This window comes from Protopterus annectens, chromosome 3.part0, assembly GCF_019279795.1.
Source record: "Protopterus annectens isolate FY-2018-M chromosome 3.part0, PAN1.0, whole genome shotgun sequence".
NCBI lineage: Eukaryota > Metazoa > Chordata > Ceratodontiformes > Protopteridae > Protopterus > Protopterus annectens.
In genome coordinates this window covers 442,895,334-442,915,627 of record NC_056731.1, presented here as the reverse complement: position 1 = coordinate 442,915,627, position 20,294 = coordinate 442,895,334, and the positions used below count along the sequence as shown (strand labels likewise).

Below are 20,294 nucleotides of genomic sequence, written 5' to 3'. Positions count from 1 at the left end.
CTAGTACACACATATGAACCTATGTGTCGCCAACCCCCCTTTAAGACTAACAGTCATTGCTGCAGGTTCAAAAACACACCCCCTTGCCATTTCTGTGGACAGAAAACCTAAACCTTTGCATGGCTTACACGCACTTATTTTAGTTGATTTGTGTGATATTTTGACTAAAATGGGTAAACTGAATTTTGATCCCAACTATGTATGTACTACTAACTAAATAAAATATCTGTTTTCTGTAATCCCATATTCTGTAGGCTGACAATGGTTCGAAGAAATCTTGCTTGACTTTGATTTTCCGTCCCCTAACGATTGCAGACTGGTGATGGAAAACACTGAAATGGTACTCAACAACAACTTTGTCTTTTTCAAAGGCGAGTACTACAAACAAATAGATGGTGTTGCCATGGGTACAGCATGTCCTCCTGTACTCTCCAATACTGCGTTATTTTCTTTTTTCATCACATTCATTTCAAAAACGTTAAATCCTACTTTCGTTACCTGGATGGTATATTTATTGTTTGGAAAGGTCAGGTGGAGGACATTGATGCTTTTATGTCCTTTATTAACAGGACTACCTACTTTTTGTTTTTCAGTCATTTCAGTCATACAGTGGAAATAAATGATCTACACTTTTTGGATGTTAGGATTGTGAAGGATTTTTCCAATAATACACTTACCTCAAAATTATACAGGAAGAAAAACTTTTCCAAGTCTTATTTATATTACAGAGTAGTTACCCCTTTCATGAAAGTAAAAACATTGTGAAGGATCAAATGGACCGAGCAGCCAGAATGACTTCCCTCCAGAATGATCTGATGAATGAACTGGATTATACTGAGACCCCATTTTTAGCTAGAGGTTACCCAAAGGCCCTTACAACCTCCCTCAAAAATGAAATATTACAAGGTTGTGGCAAAAATTTTTACCATTAATTGGTTGTCCCCAGGTTTCTTCTTATGAAAAAACCTCCCACAGTGTTCAGCACACAGGAGCAATCTCAAAAGACCCGAGTGGAAGCAAACATTTTTTAGTTCTAAACTACAATCAGGACATAAGGGGTAAACAGAACATTATATCTAAATATTGCGACTTATTTGTTGTTATGCCCATTACCACCAAGATTTTTTTTCAACAGAGGTTTTAACCTAAAAAAAAAAAAAAAATTTTTTTGAATGCAGATATAGTTTTATTACTGAGGTGGACAATAGGATCAAAAAGGGTACTTTTAAGGGTGGCAGGTGCCCACAATTTCCTTTCATGATGAACAGTTCTGAAGTGTCTATCCCTAGTTTGAACCTAACTTTGAGAAGTTCTAAGTAGTTTAACTGTTTTACAAAGGGTATTGTTTATTTAGCCCACTGCCTTGTCTGTCACTCCTTTTACATAGGCAAGACACTGAAATAAAGGGTGTATGAACACCTATATGACCTTAATAGGAAGATGGACACGAACGCTCTATACAGACATACCATTACTTGAAAAGATGCAAATTTTATGTTCTGAGTTCTTGAACATGTTACACGTAAGGGAAACTAAATAAGAATACCACAAACTTATTTGGCAGTTGCGGTTAAACGCCTGTGTAACCCCTGAATTAAATGATGCCTATCCTTAGCCCCTGCCCTTAAATTAAGAGCATTGAAATACTAATTGCCCAATGTTTCCTAATTCTGAAGATGAATACAGTGAAAATTTTACAATAAAACAGTTACGCAAATGTAGATAAAGCTCCACAGTACAATATAGTAAGAGGCATAACATTGAAGAAAAAAAAACCTAGCAAAAAAATATACAGTAAAACATTTGAATGAATTTACATAACACACTGGTATTCTTCAGAGGATAATTGTACATATACATATGTGTGTGCGTGTGTGTGTACGTATATATATATATATATATATATATATATATATATATATATATATATACATATATATATATATGATATATATGAAAAATACACTTATGGCTACCTAAAATGGCTGCTTAAAAACATGTATCAAACTCTGCGAGAGGGGATCCACATCCATGCATGATGGCAGCAAAACAGTTCTGAGGTATTGGGGATGGACTACAGCATTATAAGTAGAGGGAGGAACTCAAGAGTTGCATCTGAAGAGTTCTATCTGAAGTCTGTAGAATGTGGCCGAGTTACATCTGAGGATCACATCTGTAACCCATATGTTAAGCAACAATGAGATAACATCAGCTGAAATGATTGTACTTCAAAGTTGATAATCACACAGAATAGATTTCAATATGGTGTTAAACATCAGTGTACTAAAAAGACTTTGCAGTTTTGCACAGTTTATCTGTTTTGAATATTCTCTTAGACTCTCACTATGCTTTATATAAATCACTGACTCAGAAACATTGCTAAGACAGTATGCAGTTCTGCTGATATACAGGTACAGAGCACAACAATCCTGTACATAAAACTCTCCCTTTTTACTGATAAAAGAGAAAAGTGTGTTGTATGTCTGAAGAAAGAAACACTAAAAAGCATCACAGTTCTGAAGATATATTTAGATTTGCCAAGTTTAACCCACCAAATGGAAATTTTCAGTATTCTAATGCTAAATGCACTATGGGGACATGTTTTAGGGAACCATGGAAAATGAGAGCCTGCATTCCCTCGGGTCCAGGCTAAAATGTTTTTAGTACTCCAAAGGAGATGTCATATTCACTGTTACATAAGGGTAATGAACATTTTTTTCTTTCTCTACGTGAGACAGATCCACAAGAAATGCATGCTAAAACTTTGGCAACCAAATTACTGTAAATTGACAAATATGAGCATGTGTTTCTGTATTTGGTCACAGAGTTGTAGACCTGCAATGATGAATATTTTTTTTTTCATTAAAGTTCCATGTACGATTTTCCTCACATAATCTTTTGAAAGAAATAAGTCTGCACTTTCTGACTGGTGACTATTCATGCACTGACGAGAAAAAAAATCTGCACAAGTAAATTCATGTTTTCTTAACTCATCACAAAACCAGTACTGCATTTGTTAGTTAAGACACTCTGATATACAATGACATGTATACTGTTAACATATTTAACATACAGTTATATTTGTGAATCTTAACATGTTTTGATTAAATCAGCTTTAGGACTTTCTAATATATTGCACAAAGGCTACAATAATTTTAATCATTCACAAAAAATAGCCGTACCTTGCAAATGTAGGCCATGCTGCATCTAAATCATGTCCCCTGGAAGCTATGTCAAACTGAACATCATTCAACTCATACAGGCTGTTAACAAGTTCAGAGCTCATATGCACGCTGAGAAAGGGGCTCCTGGCAGAGTACCATTCACTGCAATAAAGAATAACACAAAAATATATTGTCAACACAGACAGTTCTGAATTCAGAGTGGAAGAATGATAAACAAGACTAAAAGAAGAAGGATTCCTCTGTATGTCTTAACACAAAATATATTTCAGTGATCCTCACTAATATAGTATCAGTTATAGAGAAGGTTCAGTCTTGCAGACTAATTTCTCATTTAATAAGACTGCATACAATTATCATACAGATGCAGTAAAGTATGACATGGTATGGGGCCCACTGACAGATCAATTATCTATCGGTGTATACTTTCGAACAATGGTTACTGTACAACAAATGCAAAAGTGTTTGTGGTCCATTGGTCAAGCTAGCTAAATGCATGCAAACTTGCAATTCTAAAAACAAAACTTTCAAGCAGAAAAAAGGCATACTGTAATTCTGCATTTGTCATCTGGCTGGTGATCTCCCCTGAAATCTACCTGACACAAAATTTGACACCTTTTAAAACAACCAAACTTTAACAGCTGAAATTCTTACTGCTTAGAAAAGGTAAATCGAGCTCAATCATGAGTTTAAATTACTACTAAATCAGCATTACAAGCATATGCTAAGTTGTGCGGGTACAAGGCAACCCTGGCTGTCTACTGAAGGCTCTACTGGGTCAGATCTGCTCTCCCTATAGTTATCTTCACCCATCTGTTATAATCAAAAGCTATAGTTCACTGTAACTGCTTACCTTTACCTACTTAATTCTCTAGCCTTCCTCCTCCTTGTTGCAGTCTGATCCCTTTCCTTTTCTGTCTTCTCCCCTCTTACAGATGTAAATTATAAAATGCTACAACCAAAATTTCTGTAGGAGTGCATTTAATTGCTGATATGCCTGAGCTGATTTTTTTTTTTGCACCTAACCTCCACCACTGAGATCCACCAGTTCCCATCACCCCATAAGCTCCATTCCCCCTTTCCCACCTCAGGAGGTAGGGAGTGGTGAAATCCTGCCATAACCTTAAACACAAATGGGCTCTCTCTCAACAAGAAGAGACAAACATTACCAGTCTTTTGTATATTGAGATCACAACTTTACTTAGAAGGGAGAATGTAAAGAGATCGGCATCATACATGTGGCCAGAAGTAAGGATTACTGAATGTACAAGAGGAAGGGGGAATACCCTAACAGAAGCTAGCACGATGTCCACTGCCCACAATGCCTAGTTGCCCACTCACTCAAGCTACTCCCACTACCAAACAACTGGCTGTATGCCTACAACCAGGAAACATTCCCAATCTCTACCTGAGAGGACCCATTTCCAAACTTAAGCCCTCAACCCTCTCTCTGAGATCAGTGCTCAATCCCATCCCCTTGCCCATCCCCTCCATTGTATGAGCTACTAATCAAAAGGTCAGCTATTTCACACCCAGGACTGCATCTCTATGCAATTCAGGCAGGCCACTTTTGCTTTTAAAATAATGAAATGGACTAATCCAACACTGCTGATACTCAACTGGTTGCCAAGTTCAAGCCAGCCAGTGGCCTTAAAGTGAAACACAGTGGTGCGTCTTAGAAATGTGTCCCATGATGGAGTTAAACATTTTCTGAAAGGTTTGATCTAATTTAGAGGTTATGGTAGAGATAAGGCTGGCAAGAATACCTGAACAATAAAGGAGACACACCCTAGCTATTATTAGGTGAGTTTGAAATGTCATCATTTGTGGGGTATAACAGAATATTTCAAGTTTTAAGTCTGAATTTTACCTTGGAATGAAGGATTATACAAGCAGTGTGTATTTGGTAACTATATCCAGGGGAGTAGTGCCTTTAAAGAGAACCACAAAATAGGATAAGCTGAGTTAAGGGACAAAACATGACTTTGGTTTCAAGAATCAAGATTAAAACCCTGTGGTATGCAAATGGTCACAACATGTGGTTGATGGCTGATTAGTCTAATGTACTGCCTGTGTTTCACCACTGACCCGTGTTTTACCACTGACCCTTGATCCTAAGTTATTCAGCCACCATATTAAAAAAAGCCATCATTCTCAGCAATCAAAAACATGGAATACTTTATTGTGCACAGTAATACATGGCATATCAGACTTGTAATAGCCACAGATTTTTTATCAAGTCTCTTTTACTGCTAAAGCATTCTTGCCAACATTCAAAGCTGATGGTTTATGTGCAATGCATCTGAGGCTCTGACTTCTAGATTATTTAAAGACTCATGGTGGAGATGTTGTTTGGAGGTAAATAATTTTTTTATATTTAACTAAAATGCTTCCAGACCTCACCAGTGTCATTTTTTATTTCTGCTGTAAGTCAAAGCAGAGTTTTCATTTTAGCCGTTCTTCATCTGATGTGTGCTATGGAAACACGAGTGTTTATAAAGGCACTGCTGAAGTGTTTTACTGCCAAATCAAAATCTAAGGAAGGGAAATTATACTAGTTTGAGTGCATCAATATATCTTGCAGATCAACATTTTTAGTGTTATGGGAGTTTTGCCAGTATTAATCTTTCATTAAATTGGCCTTCTGACACAAAGCAAATATGCTAACACATCTCCCACCTACAGGCAACATGAATTTCCGTAAGCAGGCCAACTATGCAATAATACTTAGTATAGGGGCTTTGCAATATAAAATAACAAGCCTGTTGTACAAGATTTGATAATATTGAGTAATCAACAAATGTTAAAGCCTAACATAAGCAGGTACTGGAAATGATTTAATTGATGGACTCTTGTTTGTGCTCTGGCTGCTAATGTAACTTGCATCAGAGGTAAGTATGACTTCCATTTGTGAGCTAATTCAGTATTGAAAAATGTCTCAAATGGCATGCATCATGAAGCAGTAAATTCCAATGTGTATATAATGCAGTAATGTTATATGCAGCTAAGATATAGTAGGGTCAGACTGGGTTCCTTTTCTTTCTTTCCTTCAGTGTCCTCCTAGTCCTGACTGATGATTATTAAGTAAAACATTTAGTAAAAAAAGATATTATTTTTCCATCAAAATCAACTGAAGGAGTGCTGCTTTGATACTGCCTTTCTCAAGCCATTTGCCTTGTTATACTGCCTTGCTACAAAAAGTGTAATGAAGCAGTCTATACAGCCATCAGTGAGCCAGGTGTACTGCTTAAACACACTTTATTTTTCTTTTTAAGTAAGTGTTCTTGGACATTTTTATACTTTTGTTTTTTTTTTACATTTCATAAGTGAATGGCTGTGTCATGTGTTAAAAAAACCTAAGTAGTGGCGTTCTAGAGTTAATCATTCTAACTTGACTCATTGCAGCCATGTAACACAAGTGACATGATCACATTGCTATAGAGTTAAAAAGTCAACTAATACCAGCTGGTTATCAGATATCCCTTATGTCCTTCCAAGGTCCATACTACACTTGTTGATTCAAATCAAACCCTAAAATCATATCAAAAATGGCAGTTACTTAAGGACAAAAGAGTAAGTTACATATATGGAATGATTTTCTTAAGTTTTTTTTTTTTTTTAAGGTCAAGTGCAGTTAGAACATCCAACTAAAATGTATACTTCTGGGCAACCATAAGCCAGTACTTAGCTCTGAAATTTCAACTTAAAAAACAAATTGTACTTTTAAAATTTTATTCAAAGGCAAGTGATTTCATCTAAGACCAGAGACCTCATCATAACTAATAAAACATTAAAAAACCTGACAAATTTAAATCCAGACGCAATCCCTTGATTAGAGGCTGAAACCACAAATGTTACATAATTTCCTTTCTCCCATAGTACAAGTACAAATACAAGTACATATGATGTTCCACAACTTAAGAACAGCAGCTTTAGTAATGTTAAAAGATTTTCTATTCATTAGAAATATATATATATATATATATATATATATATATATATATATATATACACACACACACACACACACATATATATATATATATATATATATATATATATATATATAGGTCCCCTTCAGATTGTCGAAATTTTAAAAGATCGACTTTCATATGGTCGAGACCATATGATCGAACTTTTAAATGTTCGAATGGTCTGAATGGGGAAATTTCCCTTTTCTGCAATGTAGTGCGATCTCGTAGTTGGTATATTTAAATTTTAGGGGTGGGGGTGCGGGGGGGCTTGCCTCCCTGCTAGGAACGTTTTTTTTTTTACATGTTCGCACTTTTAAATGTTCGATCATATGGTCTCGGCCATATGAAAGTCGAGCATTTGAAAGTTCGATCATGTAAAGTAGACCTATATGTATATATATATATATATATATATATATATATATATATATATATATATATATATATATATAGGTTCATAGGTTCATACTAGGCTATCTGCCCTAGGGCATTTATAAGCCTAGCCAGAATGTGTTTGGCTTTCGCCACCCATTATAAATTTATTTTGCTATGCCCTTTTTCGAGGTTAGTATACTGTGCCTCTGTCTAACATTGACACAGAATTGATACCCGGGGTAAACCTACGATCTACCATCCACTCATCAAGATTCCTTTTGAAGAGAGTCAATGAGGGACTCTGCCTAACCTGGACTGGGATTTTATTCCAGAGTGAAGGGAGCCTCTGGGTTATGAATCTGTCCCTCCAGCATGTCCTATTTATTTCAGTGCTGAGGTTCAAGTCTCTCGAGCACGTAGCTCGATGGGATTTGGATTTTCTGAGGTGCAGCATGTCCATTAATTCCGGGTTGGACATGGCTTTATACGTCAGGCACAGATCGCCTCTGAACAGGCGGTATGCCACTGAGTAGAGCTGGAGTTTCTTTAACCGGGCAGCATATGGTATCTGTCTGAGCCCTTTGATCCTCTTGGTGAGGTACTTTTGGGGTCTTTCCAGTTGCTGCAGGTGTCTGGTAAGGTACATCCCAAAAGGGGCATTGTACTCAATTATGGGCCTGATGAGGGATGAGTAAAGAGGCACGATGACCTTCCTTGATCTAGATGTGAATCCCTTCATGATTAGGTGGGCTATATAAAATGTTTTTCTAACCACTTTGGCCACGTGGTTGTCAAATGAGAGATTGCTATCAACTTGGGTCCCTAATTACTTCTTCTGTACTTAATGGATTACCACCTATGTGGTAATTTGTGGGCGCTTTGTTTTTGCCAAAGGGGATGACTATACATTTTTTGGCATTTAGCTTGAGGCCATGGCTCTGGCACCAGTTGTCTGTTTCTATGAGGCCCTTTTGGAGGATGCTTGTGTTTGCAGTCATCTGCGAACTTGGTCAGCCACAGTCCTTCCGTGTTGGCCTGTACCTCCGAGAAATATATACCGAACAAGAGGGGTCCCAGGACTGAGCCTTGTGGGACACCACTTGTAACTGGTTTGGAGTCTGACATGGCTCCAGCAATTCTAACCATGTGGGTTCTGTCCTTGAGCCAGTTTGCACTCCATCTAGTGACATAGGGGTTTATATTTAAGCTGGTGAGCTTATCTATAATGCCCAAGTGGGGTATTGTATCAAAGGCTTTTGCGAGGTCCAGGTAGGCTGTGTGGACCACCTTTCCCTTGTCAATGGCCTTGGTGACTGTTTCAAAGAAATTAACCAGTTTTAAGAGGCAGGATCTGCCCTTAACAACGCCGAACTGGGTAGGATCCAGTGTCTGTAGGTCCCCAATATCTTTATTTATGAGGTCCATGATGATCCTTTCCATAGCTTTGCAGACCAAGCTAGTCAGACTTATGAGGCGATAGTTTCCAGGATCCGTTGAGGCACCACCTTTATGGAGAGGGACCACTGTTGCTGTACGCCACTCTTTGGGCACATATCCTGTAGTAAGGCTGAGATTGAACAGTATATACACACACACACACACACACACACACACACACACACACACAGACACATAAAATATGTATATATTAATATATTTATTTTATTTATTTATTTATTTATTTGCAGTTGGTTTACCAGGATAGTCCATTGGGCCAAAAGAACCCGTTTTCAATGGAGTCCTGGGGAGAAAAGCTCCAATACAGACGAAAGCAGGTACATACAAAAAACTACAATAATACTTATACAGAGTAAAAGATAAAACATTTAACACATTTAAGCTCAAAAATTCAAGAAGCATTCAAAACAATACAATCTGATGTGGATTAAATGTCAGGAGAATAAGTTAAAAAGAGTAAAGTTATATGCATTCCAAGAAGTTGTTCAGAAGAAAACATAAACTTACATTGCAGAGTAGGTATTCTGATGGAACATAAGCTTAGTTAGGAAGAGTTATGTATCATATATGTGAAGGAGAATGGGATAACATAGAATTATGAGGGGAGGGAGCAAGAACAATCCCATTGGGATCTCAGATATGTATGAAGAGATTTTTTGAACATGTACTGGTTAGTGGTGGTACGAATGGATGGTGGAAGTGAGTTCCAGAGACGGGCAAGATTAAAAGATAGTAGGTGTTTACCTGGGGGATGAGATGGTTTATGTACTTCTAGTAGGTTTTGACTGTTAGACCTTAAGACTCTGTTTGGTAGGTGCATTTTGAAGGCGGAAGACAGGGAGGGACAAAGAGAGGGGCTAAGGATGAGCTTGTGAGCGAAAGTCAGCTGTATATATATGAGATGATTAGGTAATTCGAGCCAGTTTAGTTTTTGGAGAGAGGAACAGTGAGTGGTGAGTAGCGGACCTATGGCTGTTGGCGAATTTGGCAATTTTGTTATAGCAGGAGGAAAGCTGGTTTTTTAGAGAAGTCTGAAGATTAGTCAATAATGGGGCCCCATAGAGAAGGGAGGGGATGAGAAAAGAGGAAGCGAGTGTGATTTTGGAGGAGCTTGTAAGGTATTGGTTCTGACGGTAGAGCATACCTAGTTTTTGATGTGTTTTTTTAATATTTAGTTGTAGATGGGAGTTGTAACTAAGCCGATTGTCAATCTGTACACCTAGTAGCTTAGCTTCAGACACTAGTTCAAGGGGTGAGTTATTTAGGCTGGTAATTGAGAAAGAGTTCATGTTGAAGGAAGTGGATTTGGAGGGGGTGAATACCATAAGTTTTGTTTTGCAGGCATTGAGTGCTAAGTGATTTATTTTCATCCAATGTTCAGTAATTGAAAAAGCTTCCTGAGTAAATTTTTGGAGCAGAGAGGAGGAGGTGGCAGAGCAGATGATGGTTGAATCATCTGCATATTGGATGATGTTTGCAAATGGGATAGATTTGTGATAATCATTGATAAATATATTAAAGAGGAGGGGACCAAGAATAGATCCTTGAGGAACTCCAGTGGGGGTACTAAGGAATGGGGAAGTGGCCTTTTTCCATATTACAGCTTGGTATCTATTTGATAAATAGCTGGAGAACCAGTTTATGGTAGAGGGAGAGAGGTTAAGTTTTGACAGTTTAGTTAAGAGCAAATAGTGTGAGATGGTGTCGAAGGCTTTGGAGAGGTCAAGCAGTAAGGTGGAGACAATGTGGCCAGAATCACGTGCTGTGTTAACAGTCTCAAGAAAGGACAACAGGGCTGTCATAGTGCTATGATTTGGCCTGAATCCGTGTTGTGTAGGGGTTAGCAGGTTGTTATCTAAGAGATGTGGCAGAAGTTGAAGGTGTATACACTTTTCCAGAAGTTTAGAAATGGGGGACAGAATAGCAATAGGACGAAAGTTACTGATTTTGCAATTGTTGCCTCCTTTATGCAGGGGGATGATGAATGCTTGCTTCCACAGCTGGGGTACAATGCATTCGTGGATGGAACGGTTGATTAAAATGCTAATGGGATAAGCAATTGCATCTGCTGCTATACGTAGGAAGTAAGAGGGAATGTTGTCAGGGCATTAGTACATGGCTTCAGTTTCTGAAGGAGTTTCTTTATAGTGGTAGTGGGTATAGGTTTTAATGAGAATGGAGAAGGATGGAGAGAGAGAGAATTAGAGGGGGGTACAGGTGATGGGGCAGTTTGAATAGTGGTTAAGGTGGAAGATAGGCAGTGTGAAGTAGAATTGGGGGTAGGGTTGTTTGCAGGAGAGGGAGGGGGTGTCTTAGATGGTGAGGTGGAGCCTGTAAAGGAGGAGGTGAGTTTGTTAATGGAGTCGATAAAAAAGGAGTTGAACTGTGTAGCTAAATCCAAGTCTGGGATGTTTGGGTCTGGGGTTGGGGTGTGTGGTTTGCTAGGGTTAAGGAGGGTGGAGATCCCCTTCCAGAATCTCTGAGGGTTAGTTTTATTATTGTTTTGGAGTGTGAAGAAGTATTTTTGTTCATCAGAGATTATTAGCTTTTTTACTTTATTTCGAAGGGTTTTGTATGCAATATGTTGTTCTGGGGTCTTATTTCTCAGATAGAGTCCCCAGGCTTTGTCTCTAAGGCGCATAGTTGATAATGTGGTTTTGGTTAGCCAGGGGGCTGATTTTATTTTTATTCTTTTTGTTCTTAGAGGGGCTTGGGAATCAAGTATTCCTAAGAAGGTGGAGTTAAAGTGGGCAACTGCTTCTTCTAAGGGCAGTGTCTTTAGATTGTTCCAATTAACTGCTTTTAGGGAATCTATGAAGATTGATGGGTTAAAGCTTTTGTCATTGCGGGTAGTGATGTAGTTGTGGGTGCCATTGGAGATGCAGGGGAGTCGGTGAGTGAAAGTAGGCAGATGATCACTAAGAGGGTCAGGAAGGGTACCGCCATCAGAAAAGTAGTGGGGGTGTGACACTAGAATCCAGTCAAGGATGGTGCCACTGGAGGGGTCCTTTGATGGGTGGGTTATGGTGTTGATTAGCTGGGAAAAGTTATAAAGATTGATGTTAAGATGGTTGGTTGGAGACTGGATGGAGGTCCAGTTAATATTTACATCTCCTAGGATTATGGTTTCATTGCTAATATTGTCAGAGAGCCAAGAGAGGATATTTTCAAGTGTAGAAATATTGTACCCTGGGGGGATGTAGAGGGATGCTAGGCATATGTATTTGTGCTGGTTAACTTGTAGGAGAGAGAGGAGTATTTCAGCGTTTTTAAATGTAGGAATAGGTTTGTCATACGGGGTCACTAGCAAGGAGGACGAGTATAGGAGAGCAACTCCACCGCCTTTCTTTTGGGTCCTGTCGTTTCTGATGACTGAATAGGTGGGTGGAGTTATTTCAGAGTCTTTTATAGAGGGCTTTAACCATGTTTCTGAGATAGATAGTATGTCAGGTTTGTTATGCCTGAGCCATGCATGGAGGGTTGGGACTTTATTCACTATACTTTGTGAGTTAAGGGAAGTAAAGAATATAGGCTTGTGTGAGGAGGAAGATGAGGAGGGGCCGGGGTTGGGATGGATATCACCAGATAAAAGACTGGTAATGAAATGAAAGATGGGGTTCAAAAGATAGTTGAGTAGAGTGAGAAAACGGTTTGTGTCTGCTGTGATGGCCAAGGGGTGTTTAGTTACTAAGGGGATATAGTTTTTCTGAGAGGGGAAAACTTTGAATGAGAAGGTGAAGAGCTGTGTTATTGGGTAAAGATGGGGGGAGATAGGAGAGTGCAATTGTGGTAGTGGGGAGTTCAGATGGTTGGTTGTATGATAAAGTTGTGAATGGTAAGGAGTATGTGGTTGGGTGAGGTGATAAAGATATGATAGTTTAAGAGAAAGTGATAGAAGAATAAAGATGGATGAAGGATTTAGAGGCATGTTGAGAGGTTGCTTTGTATTAAGTGTGACAGTTGTAATATATGTGTTGTAAGTTAATTGTGCAGGGGGGTGAGAAAAATCTTGTGTAGGTTGAGTAAAATAAAGAGTAGTAAGAGTGGAGCTGGATGTAATTAAGCTAGGTAAGTGAGTGAGAGTTTTAGAAGTTAGATGAATTAATATGTATTAGCTGTGGGTGTGGTTACAAATTGGATAATAGATTGTTGGGGGTGTGTCTGTGGTGTTGAAGGTAGATTGGTTTAGGGAGGAAGTAGGTGTGGAAACAAGAGGGATATAGCTAGAGGCACTGGGGGCGGGTGGGATTTGGGGGCAGGGTAGGGGAGCGGAGTGAGCCCGAAGGGCGAACGGAGCGGGAAACACCAGGAGAAGGACGAGAGCCAATCAGTGGAGCATGGATTGCAGGAAAGTAAGCTGTAACAGAGTAAGTGAGGTTCTGGATATAATAGGTAGAGAGGGCTGGGAGTTTAGAGAGGAAATGATAGTAAAGCAAAGGCTAGTAAAGGTAAAATGAGTTTAGAGAGAAATGAAAGTAAAGCAAAGGCTAGTGAGGTAAAATGCAAGGAGTGAGTAAAGTAAAGGAATATCAAAGGGGAGGGGTGCCCTCTAGTGGTTAAATGTAGAAATACACTGGTCCACTAAGGCAGTGGATGGGCTAAAGAGGACTGAAAGGGAAGGAGCCTGAAAGGATTAGAGAGGTTAGATAAGGGTGAGGGTAGAGAGGCAAAGATGAGAGGGGTGTAGGCCGCTGGCTGTTCTGGCAGGGAGATAGCTTACACAGATTACAACAAGGAGTATAATTACAGAAGCTTAGTAGCAGCAGTTACACATACTTCTTCTGTGTCCTCTGGGAGAGACCTGATTCAATATTCCCGGCAGGGGGTTGAGGCAGCAAAGAGGTAGAATTGCAGGACCACAAAACAATGGATGAGTCTGGTGACTTTAGTAGGTATATGTATCAACCCAGGCGAGGTTCCAAGGGGAATATGCAGGGTAAAAACAACTGGAGACAGGAGAGAAAGTAGAGAGAGGATTAGTAAAGGTGTAATAGTAACAACAACTTTTCCTTAGTAGTGGTGATAGGCAGCTGAAGAAGTGTTGAAGACACAAAAAATATGAATCTAGTTATTAAGTATATGAATATTTATGATAAAAACGTATACACCTAGCCATTCTAGTTGCGACTCGTACTTCTTTAACTGTAACTTACAGTGATGCAACCACATACACGATAACTTGTTTCCTGGCAGTGACATCATATGGCATATCTTAATGAGTGGACAACAAGCTCTGGAGCACTGACAACTTTTATTTTGTCAGAATGTCAATCAGATATACAAGCACACAACAGATAAAAGGTATGTAGCCATTAGCCATGTCAATCAACAATAATGTCCAAAAAAGTTTATCTTTGAATGGGGACATAAAAAAATTGTGCATTGCAGATAGGAAGTTTTTGTCTCTTCTGTGCTGTCACAGCTTACAACTTCCTTATGCCACTTAAGGGCGAAGTACAGTTGCGCCCCACTTACCTTATTTGTAGATGTCTGAGTAAATCAATGTTGCAGTACTAATCCTTGGAACTTCCTGCTGTGTGATAGCCTGTTTTCCAGAGTCTTAGCATCACCCCAAACAGACGGACGTTTTATGACCAATGTCCAGAAAGGTGATCATCAGTTCCATCTTCAGGCCCTTCTAAGCCAGGAAAGCAGTTTGATGCCCAAGGACAGCACAACCCTCTCAACAGTCTGGTCATGGTACAGAATATAAAGAGGAAGAAACAAAGGGTGAAGGTTGGTATCAACCAAACAGATAAGAAGAAGAAGCAGAAGGAGATGAGGATTTTACCTAGATGAGGGGTAGGAGGGAGAGAATTTGTACTGCAACACTGATCTACTCAAACACCTGCAAGTATGGTAAGCGGGAACAAACACCTGCAAGTATGGTAAGTGGGACACAACTGTACTATGTTCTTCACAGTCAGTGTTGCAGTACTAATTCTTGGGAAGATTTCAAAAGCTACTGTATGGAGGAAGAGATGAAGTAGGATTTTTAAGAAATAATACTTTGTAGAATGGCAGAGGTGAACCCTTCATTGGCCGTGTATGCCTGACTTCAGTTTTAATGTTTTGTGAAGATGTGAACAGAATTCCAGTTGGCTGCCTCTAAGATAGTTTGAGTGGGCTTTCCTTTGAGGAAGGCAGTGGTAGTTGCCCCATGCCATGTGATGTAATGCGGCCAGGTACAGGCTTTCCATGGTGTGTGTAGTAGAATATGATGAAGGTTGTAATCCACTTTGAAATGGTTTGCTTTGAGAGTGGCCTGCCCAGTTTTCCCTCTGCAAAGGATAGCTACAACTGGTTTGCCCTGTCCACAGTCTTTGTCCTGTCCAAGTAGTACCTGATCTGCCTGTGGACATCCAGTGAGTGGAGGATTCTTCCTGCCTTGTTCTATGGATTTGGGGACAAAACTGACAGCCTGGGAAAAGGCTGAGTTCAGAAACTGCCTTTGGCATAAATTAACGGTTAATTATGTGGTTAACCTGTCTTTGTGAAAGACAGTGAAGGGCTCCATAGTAATTACAGCTTGCAGTTCAGAGACTCTTTTGGCTGAAGTGACAGCTATAAGAAAGGTGGTCTTCCATGTCAGCAACTTGAAGGGAGCAGAGACAGCCAGTTGGGTTAGCTTTTCCAAAACATAATTTAATAATTTAAGTCCCATGCAGAGATAGGGTCCCTCCTAGGAGGTTTTACATGAATCACCCCTCTCAGAAACAGTTTCATGTGCAGGTTACATGTATCACCCCTCTCAGAAACAGTTTCATGTGTAGGTGACATTAAAGTGGTGCAGTAGACTGTAAACAAGCTGAAATTGCTGAAGTAGGAACCTTTTTTACTGGACTAAGTCCCTGCTCAAATAGGTGAGACTGGTAAAGCAATACTGAATGAATGTCTGTTTAAGCTGGAACAGTCTATTGGCTGTGACACCACATGGACAATCTCTTCCATTTTGCCCTGTATGATTTCCTGATGTTCAGCTTTCTTGTCTCCTTAAAAATAGATAACACCCCCTTAAGATAAGGCACTGAGGTGGGTGTCATGGCCCAATCCTCCAGACAGCTAGATTGAGAGATATCAAGTTGGGGTGAAAAAAACAGTCTACTGATCTGGCTAGGACGGTCTGTGCTCTTCAGGAGCATGCAAAACCTTCCCTTCACTGAGGGTGAGGAGTAGACAAAATCAATGTTGTTAGGGTCAGAAGGGGGATACCAGGATCATGTTGGACCTGGTCTTGGTGAGGATCCCTGGAATAGGGAAAGGTACACAGGAATTTCTATCTCCACATCAAGGAGAAAGCATCTATCTACCAGGCTTCCTCCTATTGGATTCTGGAGCAGAACCTCAGAAGTTGCTTGTTCTAGGGAGAGGCAAAGAGGTCTATAGATGGGATACCCTACAGCATAGTTAGATCTAGGAACACTTCCCTTTTCAACATCCATTCACTTGGCTCTAGTAAGTTCTTGCTTAGAGAATCTGCCATAATACTGCTGTGGTCTTGTGATCTTGGGAAGGTTGGCATAATGATTAAGGTGTTTGCCTTGCAAACAAAAGGTGCAGGGTTTGATTCCTACATGGGTTGATTAGCTAGGCCCACAAGGGCAATTAGCTTAGTAGTAATCTATAAACCTATGCTTTTTAGGGATCATGCCAGTGGTCACTGGAGCCATAGTAGAAACTGCAGAAGACAGGGATTGCAACACTACTGAAGAAACCAATGATGAGGATTCCAGGTGTGAAGCGAGTACCTCTGCCCTGCGTTTAAGGGTTTTATCACTGAATTTAAGACAGTCAGAGCATTTACTGATGTCATGCTGAAGCTCACAAACAAAACAAGCAAAACAAGTGAAAATATTTATGTGGGATTTGCTTCCCACAGGACAAACAGTTCTTAACTTTTTTAAACATTAATTAGAGAAGAAATTTCCCCAATGGGGTACTTATCTGTCTGAAACAAAGGAACTGTCTACACATGAGTCAATCAATGGACTGTGAGCAAATAAAGCACACATGAAGAGCATTGGACTGCATAACAAGAAAGAGTGAAGACGGCACTGATAGACGCCCTTCTTATACCCCAATGTCTGAACGTCAGTCATAAAACATCCGTCAACTTGAGATGATGCTAAAATTCTGGAAATCAGGTCAGTCACGGGCTTCTGCACAGCAGAAGGATTAGTACTGCAACACTGACTACAAAGAACATCAGCTGTTGCTATATCATGTCCACATTACAAACGAAGGCTAATTGAGGAATAAGAGCATCAGGTGGTTGGTTTTCAAGCACAACTTCTTTTGCTTCTGATTCTTCTGGGTCACTCACTCATGTCAGTACACTGTCTATACTCAGTCTGCCCAAAAGTATGATAAAAATCAGGAAATGTCAGACATGACATTATGGCTTTTTAAAACTTACTTTTTCATACATGTTGATTTACTTAAAGTACTAAACATGCTACTATCTAAATATGTTTTTTGTAATGGTGCTTAATACAGCTTCTGCATTTTTTATGTATGGGTAGTTCTTACATAATCCCCTACAACAGCTGTACGTCTTTACAAACTTCATCACACAGCAAAAATACACAGCAGCTATAAATGTTTAGACATGCATACATATTCTGTAGACAATTTGGTTTTGGTACATCACTTCACACCTGTTTTTTTGTCTGTGCAGGTTTCCACCGAACTGTCTCTCCACAAAAGCCAGTTTTTGTTACACCTCTACTTTAATGCTTCTGAACTTGTCACAAAGAAGGCATAGAACAATATTACCTAGCACAGTTCATTTTAGTGGTGCATAACCAAGGCTTTGTACATACAGCATATTCAGGACATGCTTTCAATTCCAGTTAATAATCAATATAAACTCTAACTACTTTAGAATGGCTCAGCAATTATTTATTAAAGCCTACAAGCTTCCTTTTTTTTTGTCTTACACAAAGTTACAAATAATGCTCAGACCTGAAGTCAGTACTGTTGTAAACCCTTCAGTTTTAGAACTGAATAAGTATTACTTTGAGAAACCAAAACATACACACAATATTAGGTCCTTCAGAAAAACAGTTTACAATTAGCTGTCAAAAAAGATAACCATCTTAAGTTACTTAGAGACGTATGCAAGATATCGTTTTTGACAGCATACAGATTCATCTGCATTTTCTTTTCTGATGTAGTCAATGTCAATCTTTTTTCCGTTAAAGGACAGAGAAAGTTGCTTGCACAGCTAAGACATATTAAGCTAAGATAAACAATCAGATAAGAAGAATATGCAGTTTATCCAATAAATAAAAAACTGACTGGGTGGATCATGACCTTCTTATCTGCTCTCAGAAAATCTACTTCCAGATAACAACAAATGTTTTCAACATATGATAAAAATAAAAGGTTTAATTCTTTGCCAACACTAGGAATTTGTGGATGTTTTCATTCTAAGCATGTCAAAAAATACAGTTTGCTGTACCTGCTTGCTACTTGTGCAAACATAACACAGCACAACCTTTTTGTTTTAACAGCAGGTAAACAAGAACATATGTGACTAAGTACTGCAGTTGTCAACACACTGTAGTTTCTCCATATCAGAAAAAAAATTAATTGTTCACCTTGAAATGTTAATTCTTTTACAAATTGTTACTAAGGAAAACAGACACACACCTGTTCAATGCCGGCTAATCCAGGAAACAAAATGGTTTAGACTATGACCCCACCCCCAACACAAAGGGACATATGCCAAATGTAGTAGCCACATAATAAAAAGTAATCAATGCAGATCTTTATTTATTTATCTGGCATCCTTTAACAAAGCTTACAATAGATAATTACTACATTTCATATTGTCATAAGGCACACTATCCAGGCTAAAAAAAATCATGCTGAAAGTGACAAGAGTATCTCAAACATTGGATTTAATTGTATATTGCTACTTTGTGTAACATGGCTTGGCTCACATGGCACTCTTGGCTAACATCAAAGACTGAAACAATACTCATTTTATGAAATCGAATCCTACCCTAGCTTAGGAATGGGGGCCATTCCCATCATGGTATTAGAAACCTAAAAGACTAGGAGAAATTAAACAAAGGCAACAATGACGAGCAAATGGATACACATATGGAGGAGCAACAGATGAAGCAGGATGTATCTAAAGAGGATACGTCAAAGGATGATGTTCTGGAACCTTCTCTGGAAGTCTCACAGGAAAAAGAGAGCAAAGACGATGTTCTCACTCCAGAAGAAATTATCTAAGGGAAGATCTGTTTGACTGGATAGACATATTAAGATATATGAAATAAACAGACTACAGAAAGTAAATGAGACCCAGAATGTTATAAAACTGATATAACAGATGAACATTCAGGACTATTAAGAGAAACTCATGTGATGTAAGAGAAATAAATAAGATATACACTATTGTGCAGCTAAACTAATAAAAGTTAAAGTGTTACCAAAAAATTGTAGAGCAACAAAGGAACGGAAGGGATCATGCAGAATGGCACCATGGAAACATTGAACAGAGAAAACTATACAACTATGACAAGACGTTCTGTAAAATATGCATGCGGTAAAATCAACACACCATATAAGAACAGACCAGGACCATTTGCGCAAGTCTTACTTACCTCTAACTGTATATGTTTGAATTTCACACTGCCTCAGTAGCATATGGATTTTATGCCTGCACAAACCCAATCTGGAAGCTTTCTAGAACTCAGAATTTCCTCCTCTGACCGTGACAGGAGATTGGCTTAGCCTCTCCTACCATGGCAGCCTAATCCCCGTCACAAAAAATCAGTTGCTCAGTCTTTTAGCACCACCTGTAGGAATCACACAGTTGAATCTCCTTAGCAGCCTGCATTGGTGGATCTTGGGAACTTCTGTTTCTCTTTACTACATACCTTTCACTTTTTTTTGTTTTATAAAAAAATGTGTGCACATTATTTTAACATAAAAGTGGCAGGTGGTTAGATTCTCAGGGAAAAAGTTGGCCCAGTCTAATAATTTAGTCTTTAGAATTTTAATTATCAGGACTTTATGTGCAGGTTCTTTTTGCAGTGTATGCACTGCTTAGATGACTTTGCTGCATCTTCACCTGCTGAACAAAAGTGTTTTATGCATGAAATTGTTTCTACTGTGACTCAGGCTTCAAAACATATTTTGAAGAGTGGTTGGAAGGTGTGCACATAATTTCTAGAAATACAGCTGCTTCTGGTATAAAGAGAAGGTATGCTTGGTTATACAACCAGAATTGTTTTGAGGATTAAAAAAATGAGATTTTAAATGCTTCCTAAGTTCTGACTTTGTGTTT

The 20,294-nt window shown here is 39.0% G+C and overlaps 1 protein-coding gene across 1 annotated transcript in view; it reads right to left on the bottom strand.

Moving 5' to 3' along the window:
* The window catches only part of FYCO1 (FYVE and coiled-coil domain autophagy adaptor 1), a 2,135,985-nt gene that overhangs the window by 1,541,761 nt on the left and 573,930 nt on the right, over window positions 1–20,294 (bottom strand). The window contains exon 6 of the mRNA XM_044064867.1: window positions 3,183–3,326. Coding sequence (XP_043920802.1) covers window positions 3,183–3,326 — 144 coding nt within the window. The remainder of the gene's footprint in view (window positions 1–3,182; window positions 3,327–20,294) is intronic.